This window comes from Notechis scutatus, chromosome 2 (genome assembly GCF_049901735.1).
Source record: "Notechis scutatus isolate UNSWTSFEM ecotype Mainland chromosome 2, rNotScu1.2, whole genome shotgun sequence".
NCBI lineage: Eukaryota > Metazoa > Chordata > Lepidosauria > Squamata > Elapidae > Notechis > Notechis scutatus.
In genome coordinates, this window is record NC_142010.1 from 73,188,641 (window position 1) to 73,205,807 (window position 17,167).

The following is a 17,167-nucleotide window of genomic DNA, read 5'->3' on the forward strand; positions in this document are numbered from 1 at the left end:
GCCCATTTGTGGAGCTGGGGTGGCATGGCCTGTGCACGATGCATCCGGCTTGCGGGCCGCAGGTTTCACACCCATGGCATACAGGATTGGTCCTTTAAGTTCCTGCCATCACAGCACCCATGCATTTGTGTGATCGCAATTCAGGGATATGGCAACCAGCTCATGGTTGCAGCATCCTGCAGTTAGGTGATCATTATTTGTGGCCTTTCCTGCCAGCTGTCCAGAGCAAACAGAATTGGGTAGTTCGTAGGGAAAGTCACAAGTTGCTCCCATGACTTGCTCTAGCTACTTTTTCTCCCAAGGAGCCCTGCAACAGAGACAAGATCCCAGGAATCTCGCCCTCCACAGCAGTCACTTCTGCCCTCCCTCCTAGCACCTCCTTGCCTACACTGTGTAGCACCTTGTGCACTCTGTAACACCTGCTCATGGCAAATATATACAACCACACAACACCCACATTCCTTCTCTGGGATTCTTACCTCTTCCCACTTAACAACTCATGTAGTCCTGGTATTAGGGATAACAAGTTGCAATGCCATCACTAAGTGATAAAATTGCACTTCACAACTGTATTGCTTTGTGGCAGAAATTCTGGTTCAAATTGCTGTTGTAACCCAAGAATAACTTTAACAAACTATTTTAATCTGCTCCAAATTAGTATCTTTAGTGACTACCAAAAAACCCAAGTGAAATCTGTTAAGCACCATTAATTTTAATTATCGATCCAATCTCTTTTAAGACCAGAAATATTGTAATAGCTTTATTTACCAACCCAATTTAGTGCCATGTGTTTTAGCCAATCAATATTGTGGCTAGCAAAAATCATCTTCGTTTTACATTCCAAATTTTGAAGATGGTTCAATACCTATTATGAAATAAATTAACTACTCCTACCAAAACTTTGGTTGCCCAATCCATTTATCCCAGCAAGCTCAAACATATCTGAGACATTGTTGCAGGAAGAAGTTACCACAGAAACAGCAAAGTTGACTCAATAAGGCTAATAATTACAATTTTAGAGAATAGCTAAAGTGCAGATTGATCTTTGTGCAGACTAATATGAAGATATAGTCAAAAGATGTCACCAAAGGTTTGATGATGATTCCAGCTCTACTACAGAAAATGGTACCTTAGACTTTTAATTTAGCATCTTCTCCCATATTTCCAAAGTACAAGTAGAAAGTACTTTTGTTAGCATTAGGATTTATACCAATTACAGTTAGTTCTTTTTTTAAAAAAACAACCAATGGTTCTGGAACCATTCAAAATTACAACAGGAATTCTCTCATTTCTGCAGAATGGCTGCAAATGCAGAGCCAAATCCTGCTTAGATTTTGGAAATATTTTTTTCAGCCAGCCTCTTTGAAAGCGAAAGGGCTGCCGATCAGATTGATTTCTCCACATAAGGGGCAGAGTCCCTTTGCCAACCAAAAATTAGAGGGGCAAATAACACAGCAATAGAATGATATAAGAATCTGCTTTACAGAAAAGGACTGAAAAAAGGCTATATAAAGCAGCAAGTTCAAGGATAGCAGATAAATCTGAAAAAACAAATTCCTGAATGTAATTTCTATATAGAAATAGGCATGCTTAGAGTCACATACAGTGCATTCGGAAAGTGTTCAGACCCCCTTCACTTTTGTCAATTTTGTTATGCTTCAGCCTGATTCTATATTGATTTTTTTCTCATTAATCTACACTCAGTATCCCATAATGACAAAGTGAAAACAGAATTTTAGAAATGTCTGTAAATTTATTAAAAAGAAAAAAAATGAAATATCAATTGGCTTGAGTATTCAGACCCTTTGCAACGCTTGAAATGTAGCTCAGGTGTCTCCCATTTCTCTTGATAGTTACTGACATGTTTCTACATCTTGGAGTCCACCTGTGGTAAATTACATTGCTCGGACATGATTTAGAAAGGCACAAGCCTCTCTATAAAAGGCCTCACAGCTGACAATGCACACTGTAGCAGAGCAAAACCCATGGGGTCAAAGGAGCTGCCTGCCGAGCTCAGAGACAAAATTATTGCAAGGCACAGATCTGGCACAACAATAAAATTTCTGCACTGAAGTTTCCTAAGAGCACAGGGGCCTCCATAATTCTCCAATGGAAGTTTGGCACAACCAGCACTCTTCCAAAAGCTGGCCATCAGATTAAATGGAGCAATTGGGGAGAAAAACCTTAGTAAGAGAACCCAATGGTCACTCTGACTGAGCTTGAGCTTCAGAGTTCTGGAAGGATATCCCTCACTGCAATCCTCCCCCAATTTATGGGCTTTATGACAGAGAGGCTAGATGGAAGTCCCTCCTCAGTGCAAAATGTGACCGTCGGTGGACAGCCATTTTCAGGTCCCTCCGGAGATGTCCAATAGGGTTCAAGTCAGGGTTCTGGCTGGGCCACTCTAGGACATTCACAGAGTTGTCCCTAAGCCACTCCTGTGTTGTCTTATCTGTGTGGTTAGGATCGTTATCATGTTGGAAAGCAAACCTTTGGCCCAGTCTGAGGTCTGAACGCTGTAGAACAGATTTTCATTGAGGACATTGCTCCATTCAGCTTTCCCTCAACCCTGACCCATCTCCCAATCCCTGTTGCCTCCACAGCGTGATGCTGCCACCACCATGCTTCACTGTTAGGATATTGGGCAGGTGATGACCATTGCCTGATTTCCTCCAGACATAACGTTTAGAACTGAGGCCAAACAATTCAATCTTTATTTCATCAGACCAGAGAATCTTGTTCCTCACTGTCTGAGAGTCCTTCAGGTACAAGCCTCCCAAGTGGGCTTTCACGAGTTCTAACCTGACTGAGCTTGAGAGGATTTGCAGAATGGCAGAAAATCCCCCAATCTAGGTATGCAAAGCTTGTCGCGTCTTACCCAAAAAGACTCAAGGCTGCAATTGCTGCCAAAGGTGCTTCAGCAAAGTACTGAGTGAAAAGTGAAAGTTCTGAATACTTATGCCAATGTGATATTTTAGTGTTTTTCTATTTAATAAGTTTACAGACATTTCTAACATTCTGTTTTCACTTTGTCATTATGGGGTACTAAGTGTAAATTAATGACGGGAAAAAAGTGGATTTCAACAACTGTAGAATCAGGCTGCAGCATAACAAAATTGATAAAAAGTGAAGGGGGTCAGAATACTTTCTGAATGCACTGTATAACTTCTGTTAAAATGTGTTAGAATGCTGGTATATACAAGAACAAACGTCATGTCTAGATCAGGGGTGTCAAACTCGTTTTTATTGAGGACCAAATCTGGGTTGTATTTGACCTCAGCAGGGAGGGAACATGGCCGGGGGACATGGCCAGTTCAACGTTACTCGTGCTGGGGGTGCCTGTGCTGGCCTGAGCACTTTGCCAGCGAAAACAGGCTTCCGAGTTCCATCTTCGCCTGCAATGGCCTCCCGCAACCCTCTATCAATGAAAACAGGATGCCGAGCTCCATTTTTCCCTATGAAAGCCTCCTGTAACCCTCTGCCAGCGAAAACTGAGCTCAAGAGGGCTGCCCGCAACCCTCCCAAGCTTCATTTTTGCTGGCAGAGACACCGTGGGCCGGTCCTTTGCTGTTTCCAGGGCAGCCCCAAGGGCCTTGAGTTTGACACCCCTGGTCTAGATTGTAGGGAATAGGTGAAGGTGATGGAAATTTATACCAATCCTTCAATAAATACAAATTATATATCATATTTAAAAAGTCTAAGTGACAAAAAGGAAAGATATGTGTTTGACATACTCTTTGATTGAAAGGGATCAATTTAAGGTAATAGCATTCTATTACAGAACAAAGGTGATGGTAACTTTTGTTATTTAAAATCTATAACCAGAAGCTGGCTGATTTCATCCTCCGGTGACATGATGTAAATGTAGCAACAGTATCCTCACATTTTCAGGATCAGAATATAGAAACTTACTAGGGATGGAAAACTGTTCTCCAAAAATCGGCATGTTATCTATATTTCTATAACACTTCATATAATTATAGTCGGTGTACAATAAAGTCACCATATAAGCTGAAATAAGTCATAATAACTACATTAAAACAACAAAGAAGGCACTGTAACAAACCCAAAGAAACATTTGCTCATTAATATGCTATGTTGATAAAAAGCCTTTAATAATATTCATGCCTAAAAAGATAGGAAAAATATTCTGTAACCAAGAATGATCAGGTGGCCAGTGTGCTTGAGATCATAATCTATATGGTAGTAGGAAACAATTGGTAGAACTTCCTCTCCAAAGCATTCTGCTAATACAGTTAACAGCTAATTTGTCAGACAGTATAGCCAAAAAACACATGCACATGTCTGAGAGTATAAAGGTAAAGGTTTCCCCTGTCTTTTCCAACTCTAGGAGGCAGTGCTCATCTCCATGTCTTAGCCAAGGGAGCCAGTGTGGTCCAGACACTTCAATGGTCATGCGGCCTGCATGACTATATACCGAGTCACACAGACACAGAACACTGTTACCTTCCCACTGAAGTGGTACTTATTTATCTGTCTACGGAGATTCTCAGTCATCAAGGTCAAGGTTGCCCCAAAGGTGCTTTTTCAAAAGGCAACTGGGCTTTGTTTTCCCTGAAGACATTCTGCTTCTCATCTAAGAAGCTTCTTCAATTCAGAACTGAAGAAACTTCTTGGATGAGAAGCGAAAAGTCTTCAGGGGAAAACAAAGTCCTTTTGAAAAACACCTTTGGGGCTAACTATCTAATCTCATTTGCATGCTTTCAAACCGCTTGGTGGGCAGCAGCTGGGACAAGGACGGAAATTCACCCCGTTGTGTAGTGTTTCGGATCTGGAACCTGGACTGTCAGCTTTCCAGCTGACAAGGTCAGCATCTTTAACCACTGAGCCATTGCACTATCTGAGAGTATATTGGTTTTTACAGAAAAGTGTTCTAATCAAAAGGAAATTGCATCCAAAATAGAAGCATAACTGCAGACAATCTGGCATTCATAAATACATTTGTAATCAATTCCTCACCCATGATATAAGATGAAAGGTAAAGCATTCCAAAGTATTAAGACGTGAGAAAGTTAACTGATGATTAAAGGAGCCCCACCAAAGAAATGCCTGATAGGTAAACATCTACTTTCTGAATCTACCCTTGGTTAAGTTTTCTTGATACGCATATTCATATAGGTGGGTGGGGAAAATGGTTATGTACTAGTATATTGATTCAGATTTTAATAATTGCCTCAAAATATTTGCTTAGTCCCATCTACACTATTTTCATTTCATGTTGAATAGGATAATAAAACCCAATTCTCACCTTTATCTGAGAATATTCCGGTTCAAACTGTTCTGTCCAAAGGTCCTGTTCATAGTAATATAGTCCATCATTGATCACTTTGGCCAATTCTGAACTCATCTTTGCCCTGGAAGTGTGGTTGCCTGTTCTGTCTCCCCCTGGATGACGGCGTAGATAGGGGGGTGTCTGTGTTACAATCAAAATTTTATTCACGTCCCTGTCATCAATCTCATAGTCTGAATCCTCATCTGACCAATCAGTGAAGGTGTTTTTACGACCATCCATCTGTTCCATTTCCTCATCAAAAAGAAAGTCCAACTCCTCTGGTTCATCCTGATCCTTCTGCTTCAGTGATGTTCTAGACTCTTCTGTTTTCTGGTAAAAGTGAGATAATGTTAAAATAGGAGACGGTGGAGCACTAAGCTGTACTGCAACACTCACAGGAAAACTGCAATGAATTCTCAGTTTTGTCCTCAATATAAGTAACTCAAAACCTTCACCTGCAATAGATGGCTTGAAAACAAAGTCCATTTCATTTAATCCTGCATCACACGACATACCAGCCGACACAGGAAGACTAAGAGAAGGGCAGAACTATACAGGTGATCCTTACTTAATGTCCACTCATTCAATAACTATTCAAAGTGATGACAGTAGTGACGAAGGAACTTATGACTGATCTTCAAAGTTTTGGTCACTGTAGTGCCCTTGTGGTCTCATAAACAAATTCAGGGCCATTTCAGGTTTATGAACACCTTTGGCCACTTACCTACCTACTGCCACTAGTTGCTCCCATTAACCACAGTTGTGCCACTCCAACTGGGGTTTATTTTGTGTCCTATCCAAAGCCCTTTTTTGCAGGAAAGAAGGCCCTGGGTGAAGCATGAACAGAGGGTCTCGCTGGTGAACAAACAGAAGCCCAGGGCAGGATGTGAGGGAAGCCCCAAGTGAGGTGCCACAGGAACAGGGGTTGCCAACCTTTTGGATCTCAGGGACCACCAAACTCATTTTAAATCCCAGGGACCACTAACAGGTTCTGTGGGAATGACCTAATTTGTGGGTGTGGCTTGGTGGTCATGTGACTGGCTGGGCATGGCTTGTGTATAAATATTATACATATTTAGATAAATATTGAATTTTTTATAAAAAAGAGCAACGTTTACCCAAAATCAGACAAAGCAAGCAGATTGAGTTGCTCACAGATTCATTCAGAAATCTATCTATCTGCCATTGGCTAGCTCAGTCTGTCACATAAAATTTGCTTGCAAGCAAACTCATAAAATTTGTTAGCAAGCAAACTCACAAAATTAACTCACAACACACCATGTATATAAATATTGAATTTTTTATTTAAAAAAGAACAACTTTTACCCAAAATCAGGCAAAGAAGGCAGGCAGATTGAGTTGCTCACAGAATCATTCAGTGATCTATCTATCTGCCATCGGCTTGCTCAGTCTCTCAAACTTGCTTGCCATGAGTCTGCACTGAATCATAGAACTTTCAGTCCTAAGGGAGGTTCGGCTGTGCTTAAAAACCGATCCGAAGATCTAAAGACTAGCTAGAAAGCAAGAAATCCAACCATTTCCTGCTTCCTAGCTAATCTAAATCTCCCAGCACAGCAGAACAGATGATGGTTGGAAAAAGGAAAAATAGCAATTTAGCAGGCAAGTTTGCCAGGTAAGGAGTGAGTGGGCAGGGAAGGTTCCCGCGGGCCATGTGGGCAGTGCAGCCTTGTGTTTCTGCGCAGCCTGGATTAATTGCTTTGGGGGAGTGCTCTGGAGGTGAGATTTCTCTGTGGCCCACCAAAATTTTCTCATGGCCACCAGTGGGCCGCGGCCGACCGGTTGGTGACCGCTGCCATAGAAGAAGATGGTATGAAAGAAGATCCTGACTGGAGGTATGAAGACTGGCAGGGCTAGGCATTAGGGGCAGCAGGCAGCCAAAAGGGCAGAGGAAGCAGTCCTTTACGTTACCAAGGCTCAGGACCAGGAGGGATCAAGCCAGGAACGGCTTGGATTCAGGTGGGTTCTTGCTAATGAATTCAGTTAATGACAGCACCAGGGACTGCCAGGATTGCCATTCCTAAATGAGGGGGTCCTATGTCATAATGTTTTACTAAAACATCACTTAGTGATAGAAATTTTGGTCCCAGGTACCTTCATTAAACAAGGATTACCTGTATGTACTTTTGGCAATCAAAAGTTGCATTAAAACAAGCCAACAAACCCATAGCCTTGTAAAACACATCAACAACGTTGGAGACTGTTTGTCATCCCTTTTTTATTTTTGTGGCTTTGCCAGAGTTTCTCTGTCTGAAGTAAAAAAAAATGTCTACCATTGGAGTTGCACAAATGGTTCAAATTTCAAACACAGAGCTATTGAGTTTTGAATTCAACCCCAATCTCCAAGAGTGGAGATATCTAACATATTTAATGCAATTAAGGTTAGAGTGTTATATTAGTCAATCTCTTGAAAATCTTCTGCAAGGTAAAAAAAAAAAAGGTAAAGGTATCCCTGCAGATTTTACCCTGCTAGTTGTGACTTTTAAGTCTGTCTTCTGTATCTATCTACTACATCTGTCATTAAATCCTGTAGAAAGTCTGGCCTCCAATGCGATTCATTGGTTACCTTGGGTCTGATGGGAGATGGCCTAGGCCTCTTCTTCACTTCAATCCACGCCTCTGAGTCCAAGTCAGGCAGGCTGGCAGAAAGACCTTTAGGCATTGTCTTCAAATTACTAACTTCCTCTGTCTTGCTTAGCATGGGACTGGCAGAGCGGGGAGAACCAGGAGCAGATTCTGTAACATGTATTTAAATAAAGTATCTGTACATGCAAATTACTTGATTTGCAAAATATCAACAAAAATAACTCAATAATATAAATTAGCCTTGGAAGAAAAGGAAATAAAGAAGTAACACTCCTACCGGAGAGTCAACTTTTAGACAAATGAACAAGATGTCACTTATATATTAACTATGTATAAAACATGTAGACTTATGCATTAACTATGTATAAAACATGTAGACTGTGTCATATAATTTTTGTCAGAATTTTTACTTGGCCTTTCATTTTTATAAAACCAACCCAACTTTACTTTTTACCAAATGGGATGTCAAATTCCTTACAATAAAGTGAATTAATACTCTTAATAGTTATTTAAATTTTCACCCCTGCTCTTGGCTACTTAATCTTTTTTCTTATCCACTTTTCTAACATAATCCCGACACATCATACAGTACCTGTCCAACCCTATCTGAATGCTTTGGCATTATCATCAGAAAAATACAACTGGAAGATATATTATGAAACAGACAGAAACCTGTTTGATCACTACAAAATGTGTTCACAACATACTCATAACATGAGCATAAAGAGCAAGTTTGTACATCCCAATGTCAGGATTTCAAAATGGGGAGCTTTCAAAGACAAACAAAAATGCACCTGAGATACTCTTTATCCAGATTACATGCTTAGGTGTTGGCAACCGATAACTGAAGCCAAATGGAACAATAACTGGCATGAGCAAGGCAAGCTAGTTGTACTCTCAGTCTACTGCTGCTCAATGCACAAAATTTTATTGTAAGAGGTTTCATAGAATGATCAGACACATCTGCTATGAAGTAATCAAAATTTATTTATTTCAAGAGACATTAGGCTCAGGCAAGATTTGGGGCCTATTATGTGTCAGGGAGGGGAAATCATTCCAGAGACCAGAGGCAACCACAGAAAAGGTCCTAGTTCCCATAAGATGACAAGAGTTAAATAAAAGAAACTTACATGCATTCCCTGTGGGAGCATGTGGAGCATGTAGTCAGCCTTGGGAGAAGGTGGTCCCTCAAGTAACCTAGTACTATGTAATGTAGCGTTTTTAAAGACAATCACCAGCAACTTGAATTGCAATTGGAAATCTATCAGCTTGCAAAGCAGCAGTGTTACATGGGCATAATGAGATATACCATCAGATATCCATCTGCTGCCTTCTGGACCAATGGAAGCTTCCATATGATTTTCAAGGGCAGCCCCTTGTACAACTGTGTGTAACAGTCCAATTGGGAGGCAACCAAGGATAAATGACTAACAACAGGACCTCCCAGCCCAAGAATAGGTAGAAAAAGTACCCTGGACACAACTGCCCTCAGCTCTTTTGAGCAGGAGTACCTCCAAATTGCTTGACGTAGGGCAGACCACCACTTCTTTCAGAGCTAAGACTAACTCCAGAATCACAAAGCAGTGGGCTGTCAATGACAAGACATATAATATTGCCCACGTCCAAATCACACAGCCAGTGCCCCAAAACAAAAGCCAGATCTATCAGGTGCTCCCCCTCCCATAGATCAGACCTACAACAAACTGGGTCAGGTTCATGGTTGTCATGCTGGCCATGAACTTCCATACCGTCTGCTCCCCAAAGATGACAGACTGAAGTTCCCCCAGAATCATAAATCTTGGAAATTCTATTGCCAGGCCAAAGACAGCCTCAAACAGAGTAGGCAAGGAAACTGCTATGTAGCAAAAAGACTGGAACAATAGCTGAACTCCCAACTGATTTTTAGACCCAACCTTATAAGTAAGGTATTACATGTGGTTATCTGAGATAGTGCCTCTGGCGATCTTCAAAGTCCCCTGATAGACAACAGCATGCACACACACAACACAAAGTTGTGGCTGGTGCCACAACCAAAATCCCACTGGGCGTATTTCCAAGAAAGGCATTTCCTCCTCCTCCTTGCCCTGCAGGGTTCTCAGAAATATATGCCAGGTTTGCCTTCTCATACAGGATCAAATCCCATATTAGAGGGATTTATTAGAGGCTGAGCTTGAGCAACACTAAATGTTAACATATGCCCATATAAGGTAAATTATTATCTTTAATAACCCAGAGACTCTGGATTAAATAATGAAATGTTGACGTTTTGTAATGCTGCTGTTTTGTAAAATAAATGTTTGGCTTGAACTCAAATTATGTAGCAACAACAAAAATCAACATATTTTGTGGAACATATTTGATTTTCATATTTTCCATCTGTACTGACCTGTCTCTTTTTGGAAGTTCTGCCTGGGCACAAATTCTGGGCAGTTGATTAGCTGAGAGAAGTCCGTTTGTGTATAGTCTGTCATGGGAGGGCCAGGCAAAGGCCATTTCTCTGGTTCTTCTTTTCTCCTGATTTTCTGGTCCACAATCTCCACCACTTTGCTGTCTTTTAATGCCTAGAAAACAACCCCTCATTTTCAGCATTAATATATTAAAACAAGGCAAGGAGGGGTAGTGCAAATATTCCTCAGATACCTCTTATCTGATAGTGAAATAGGAGTCTTAAAAAATCTAAAAGAACATTAAGCACTAAATAATTTAAAAATTATCAGATATACTGCAGTCATTTAGGAGTCAGGAAGTAAATTATTGTTTTTATATGAAGAAATTATGTTTTACAGTGCCATATGAACATAGCTGAAATTGAGGAAATTGTTGGTGTTTTTTTTCTCTAAACATTTCTGGCCTTTTCCTGTCCTTCTTAAATGTTCTCATCCCATTCATTCCAAAGGCAGACAAAGGAACAAAGCCAACTTTAGCATTAGTATACTTGCTTTCCTACTCCCAAGCACATCCGGGTAATGAAGAGATACAGATATGACCTGCAAATATTTCCATTTTCTCACTTAATCCAGTACAGGAATGGGAGATCTAAAACATCTATGATTATCTCTCTCAAGAACCATGACATGGCAGCTTTAAGAGCTTTAATGAACTCAAACTCATAAAGTGACAAGCATTCATTGTATCAGTGGATGTTAGGCCCAAGCCCAGAGACGACACAGTGAGATCCAATCCACTCCTTTACTTACACCCAATTGACAGAATCTTGCCGAACTAAGTTGTAACTTTCTTACGACATATATCTGAAAGTTTAGGGTGTGGCTACCCTGAACCTTTTACCCCCTCAGCCTCCCCCAGTTTGGGACAGTGCAGTCTCTTAATCCAAGCATTTTTCTGAGAAAGCTCTCAGTTAAAATCCTCCTCACTGCTCCTGCAGGTTTCATCACAATGGAATAGGTTTTTAGTGCAAGACTGAATGAGATAGTATGGTATGACCAAAAGTGAAATAACACAAGTCTAAATACATAGGTAGCCAAGTGGACAGATTATCCCTTACCTTAATGATAAGGCCAACATCTGTGGTTAGGGCCTGCACCCGATGGAAACTGGCAATGAGAGTGATGGGAAGGAAACCTTCAGTGTCCATTTTCCGTCTCAAGAAAAAGTCTCTTTCCAAGTTGTCAACACTGAAGTAGTATTCTCTGAAAATAGCAAGTAATGGAAATTGAAATAGTTATTTGTGTCACATGCTAAATTACACTAATATTACTTCAGAAAAGTTTCTCTCAAGTATAAGAGTAATATCATATCCATTGTTTTCAAAGCTGGTCCCAATCTAAGGCAGACTTATGTTTAAATATATATTATGTGGGTTAAGGAAATACTTTTTGATAATAACAAAAGATATGTCTACCCTAAAATAATCTCATTCATTGTATCAGAATTGTTCCTGTTGCACTGCCGTACTGTGCCAGAGAGTACCAATTTCTTAAACTTGCCATTCATTTCTCTTTGTTATTAGTAAACTTGCTGCTACTGAAAGTAAAGAAAGAAATAAAAAAAGAAGTAAATTCTCTTATTCCACCCTTTTTCCTGCAGGTGACATAATTGGCACATATATGCTGATACGTTTCTAAGGAGATATCTTATATTACACATTGCTTATTTTTCCTTCTATATTCTCAATTGGCTGTTGGACATAACCTTGTATTCTGCTGCTATCACCACTTTAAAGACCAGCCATTATTTTGAATGTTTTCAGTTGCCTACTCTTAAACAATTTTATAGAAAGGGCTTATTATTATAGGCTGTGATCCTGCTGCAATAATTGCCATTTTACTTGTTTTGGAAAGGGCAGCACAATATATCTAAATAAGAGACTATTTAGCAATTTCTTAATGGATAAAATCAGTTTTCTGCCAAATAAAGTGGTTTGCCAAATATCTAACAAGGCTTTTAAAAGATTAAAAAACTACTCCTAGAACCAAAACTAATACATACATCTGTCGTTTTATGTAGTCTTTGAGCAGTTCTTGGTCAACACTGTAGAGCTCAGTGCTACTGATATTATCAAAGTAATAAGTGATATTACTAGTGTATTTCTGTGTACGTGTGCCATCAGAAGCATCAAATTTCCGATATCCATAATGATAATCAAAATGAGCTGTAGAAGGAAAAAGATAAAAAGAATCATTTTTAAAACCTTTTCTTCTCAAACAAAATCTGTATTGCACTGGTCAAACACACCCAAGATAAAATATAATAGCCAGGTAGGGGACTACTGTTTGATATTATGGCCACTGACCTGTGTTGATCTACATAATTCTATATTTTCTCCCATATTCATTTCTTCATCGAAACGAAAGGATTGGGAAAGGTTACCCTGAGGTTTGGAATAAGGTGTCACCAATATGATATTCTGCTGACACCCTGTCACATAACTCCAAGAATATGGCACATACTCATAATGTTACGAGAATTCAATAATGGTGAGGTTTGAATAAGGACAAATGTGTTGCTAGTCAGTAGAAAGTTAGGACACAAGAATTAAGATTCCCCTAAACCTCTGAAAAATCAGATGTATTGTTTCGGAATGCCTGCACTCCCAAATTCAATAATGCAATAACCAAATGTGCACATTTATGTTCAGTGTGCCAGCTATAACTATTTCTGAATCAGCTGTATCTGCCAACAGTCCCCCATGTATTGGTCAAATAGCAATGTACTTTAATTTGTAGAAACTCTTGAAAGGTACTGGAGAATGTAGAGTGATATAAAACATGGCAGATAAGCTGTTAACCAGTGACACATCACACCCAAACAAAGCTATCTTATCTATTTCACAACTCTTCTGACCAGATGGATCAAAAGCTTGCTGCCTAAGGACCAAAAGTTTACTATCTGCAGAAGGACCTCTCTTATTACAAAACTAGATTTCGAAAGTCCTTTTACAGTATATCTTTTCTTATGCCACCCCTGGAGCATGCTCTACTTTTAATTATTAGTTATTTGCAATAAAACTGACAGATTATTGAAGCATTGTAAAGACTGGCACTCTTTAAGATACTATAAGAAACTTTTTTTTCCTCACAAGGGAAGTTTATTCTAGAACTGCTCACGTCTTGGTTTTTCAAAAAGGATGCCAGAATCAATCATCTTAAGCTTTCCTTTTGTAATTAACAGACACTGATGTTAATGACTAGCCCAAAGTCACCTAGTGAGCTTCCAGATGACAGCAGAATTGAATCTGGGTCTCCCAAGCCCTACTCTAATATTTAATCAACACCCAGGAATTTAATTATTTAATATTTAATTATACTTTGTGTAATTATGTTTTACTGTGTTAATATTCATTTATTATTTTTTACTTATATTATTCTTTGGTTAAAAAGGGACTTAAAAATCAATAAAAAGACATTGGTTTTGGAAAAGACTTTAAATTCTTTTATCTTGGTGTACTGATTCCAACCATACTCAGTCATAATTTAGCACAAACAAATCAGCTATCCTCAATTACTGATATTCATAGTGGAAATAAAATGTTGCTTGCCAGTCCTTTATCCACAGCATCACCAATAGTCTAAACATGGAAAAGTGATTCTGAATATACGTACACCGAGTACCTCCTCTTCCTCTACCTCTCCCTCGTCCCCGGCCACGTCCTCTGCCCCTGAAAGCACCACGAACAGTTGCCCCATCACTTTTAACACTAGAAGTTTCATCATGGTCAGGCCAATTCCTTTCATGCTTGTTATCTAAATGCCATCCTGCAACAAAATAAATAGAAAGAGAAAACATGACTGAGATGAAAACACTAAAACGACTATGAATTGATACGTTCAGGCATTTTTAAGCAATCAGGGAGGTTAAAAGAATCAATCTACTTCTATCCTTACTATATAACAGATAAAGGAGGCTTAGCTAGATATAGCAACAATGTTTGAAGGAGGCGTTGCCATATAAAAAGGAATATCCTAACCAGCTAGTTATTTAGACTATACTATAAACCATGTGAGAATAGAATAGAATAGTCTATGGGGGCAGAATAGTCCCCATAGAATAGTCTATGGGGGCAGGGGTACGTTAAATGGAGAGAAAAAATGTTCTGAAAGTCAGAACAAAACTCAAAGTGTCTTGATATTTTATATTCCAAAAGACTTGCCAAAACATTTCAATTGGTCAGCAGTAAGGAACAGATTTACAAAAACATGGAAGAAGGAATCCATGTTCAAAAGGATGATTTAAAAAAATTAACCTAGAGTAAAACATATGTATAATGACCACAGCAAAACATGGTACCAGCAATTAAGCAAAATTCTTATAGCTTGGTCTTCATAAAAATACCCACTGAACTGAGTTGAACAACCAACCAACAAATCAACCATTACTTTTCCCCTATAAAATCCTCATTACTAGGCAAAAACAAGCATAAAAATCCAAGTAGCTAGCTATTGGCTTAAGTTTGTGTTTAATGAATAAGCAATATATATGCTTGCATTAGGCAATATGTCTGTAAGGCTCAACAAAGAAAGCAATGCATTTTGATTTACAATCTGAAATATTAAAACACAAGAACAGCAACACTGCTATTACTTTAAATCCAGCAATAAGCTCACTTATCAAGCAGTCTTACAGGCTTTTAGATCAAAATTGACGCTAGCATATGCTTAATCAACTTTACCTCAAACCTATTTCCCTTCAACTAATTTCAGCCAAAGGGAGTAAAATAAAAACCCATTATCTGCTACTTTACTGGCTATAGGCAGTCGTTGCATATTAACTGTAATTGGGACTGGCAATTCTGTCACTAAGCCAAAAACCCTATGACAGTGATGACCTTGCAATGTCATTTCCATTTCCGTTGTTAAGTGAATCAACAGTCATTAAATGAGAAATCATGTGACTGTTGGCCTTACAACACTTCCACTTCTGACATTAAGTGAATCATCGCAGTAATAAATGAGACAGCATGTTATGCAACCACATTCTCTATTAATTCTACTTGTGATGGTTGCAAATGGTGATCAAATGCCCGTATGATGGCTGTAAATGAGAGATCTGGTTTTTCCAACTGTTGTAACTTTGAATGGTCACTTTAAAAAAGGCAATTGGTAACCTCTAATGACTTTTCCAAGTCACTACTACTGAAGTGGAAAGCTCTATCAGAATAGTCAAAGTGCCCATTTCAAGCTTGAAATGTTTTGCTCATTTATGTACAGAGAGGGTGAAAGGATATGATAATCTAAACAATACAAAACGTGTGCGTGTGCATGTGTTCATTTAACTGATTTCGAAGATATTCAACTCATACCTTTTGATTCACTTCGGTTGTTGGAAGGATGCCGGTGCTGCTCATTCTGTCTGTTGTTACGAGAGGCAGTTTTATCCCTTGGCACTTCAGACTTCATATCTATTTGCAGGGGTACCCATTTGTGTCTACTGCCTGCAATACAAAAATTATTGTCTAGGATTAATCTTCTAAGGATGCAAATATGAAAAATGACACAAACTGTCAAAATATTTCAGACTCCTGGAACAGCAATGAATAATTCACACACAAGAAAATGAAATGGAGCGAAGTTTGAGTCTGGGTAAAAAAGGTGTTCGGTTTCCAACATCCTGGTTGCTTTCTAATTGGCATCACATAGTTATGTAGCTTAGCTATGACAGTTGCTGCATTTTCTGGTTGCCATCCTTAAGCAAGGCTACCTTGTCACCATTTATACCTCTTGCCAGAATCCCCATTGACTTGGCTTGCAGGAAGTCAGGCAAAGAAGGTTGCAAATGGTAACCGCAGGATGCTGCAACATTTGCAATAGACTAAATGCCCAGAGTCCAATCATATGACCACAAGGATGCTGCAATGGCTGGAACTTTTGAGGGCCAATCGTAAGCACCATTCATTCAATGTTATTGTAAATCCAGTCAGTCACTGAGTAAATGGTTATTAATCGAGGATCACCTGTAATAGTGAGAAACAGTTTTCTATTATCTTGAAACAATAACATTTAAAATCTTATCAAAGTATGTTCAAAGTACAGTCTATTAGAAATACATAACTTGGCCACTTTCCCCCCATGCTGATCCACTATCTTGTATCTATTGTCTGCATCCTATAGCATATCTTTACAATAGCAACCATTTATTATTTTTTTCTCATAGTAAGCAAAGATATAGGACAAAAGTAAATCTCTACCCTCAGAAAAGGCATGCTTTATGAATTGAAGTAGGAACAATATTCTGGTTCAGTCTTTCATTTTAATACACTCCTCAGTAGGTCCTGTCTGCAGGATTCAACATATAGAACAGGAATAACAGATCACGTCGTTGCTAGGCCAGCATTCTGATGTCCTGATCATAATTGGTTTTTTGAACTCTCAGGTTATTCCTGCTATCTTTTCGTGCTGATACAGTTCTTAAAGGCACAGAAGGCAGGCAGCTTTGCTTTTAGGTTTCATTTTTGCATGAACATTTTTCTCTGCTGATTTAATCTCTGTTAATTATTTGGGAATTCCACTTCAAAGAAATAGACATTTTTGTGATTTCTAGGTAGATATGCAAGTTTAATTTTTTCTCCAGAATCTGAAGAACCTGTACTTGAAATTGGATTGCTTCAGTATGAGAATTACTTCTTCTGATGCTTACATAAAGCGTTTTTTGTTGAAGCCTGGATTTGTAGATCACTCTAATAGCATGTAATTTAGTATGTTTTCTTTTCTGTTCTGGTCAGATTCAAACCCTTTTTCAGCTCTCAATTTTTATTAGATGACCATAAGCTTGTTATTATTTCACTCTAATATACTTCAGAATGTTGTTGTTGTA

General features: G+C 39.0%; 1 protein-coding gene across 10 annotated transcripts in view; it reads right to left on the reverse strand.

Annotated features, from left to right (window-relative positions):
* LARP1 (La ribonucleoprotein 1, translational regulator) overlaps positions 1–17,167 on the reverse strand; it is an 84,005-nt gene that overhangs the window by 10,639 nt on the left and 56,199 nt on the right. For 5 of the 10 annotated variants that reach the window (XM_087955109.1, XM_087955108.1, XM_087955112.1 and 2 more), the window contains exons 5-11: positions 15,657–15,788; positions 13,969–14,112; positions 12,347–12,509; positions 11,403–11,547; positions 10,284–10,458; positions 7,878–8,047; positions 5,270–5,623 (exon numbers count right to left, since the gene is read on the reverse strand). In XM_087955109.1, the coding sequence (XP_087811235.1) occupies positions 5,270–5,623; positions 7,878–8,047; positions 10,284–10,458; positions 11,403–11,547; positions 12,347–12,509; positions 13,969–14,112; positions 15,657–15,788 (1,283 nt within the window). Of the gene's footprint in view, positions 1–5,269; positions 5,624–7,877; positions 8,048–10,283; positions 10,459–11,402; positions 11,548–12,346; positions 12,510–13,959; positions 14,113–15,656; positions 15,789–17,167 lie in introns of all 10 variants that reach the window. The other 5 variants (XM_026685754.2, XM_026685746.2, XM_087955110.1 and 2 more) reach the window with 1 other exon arrangement.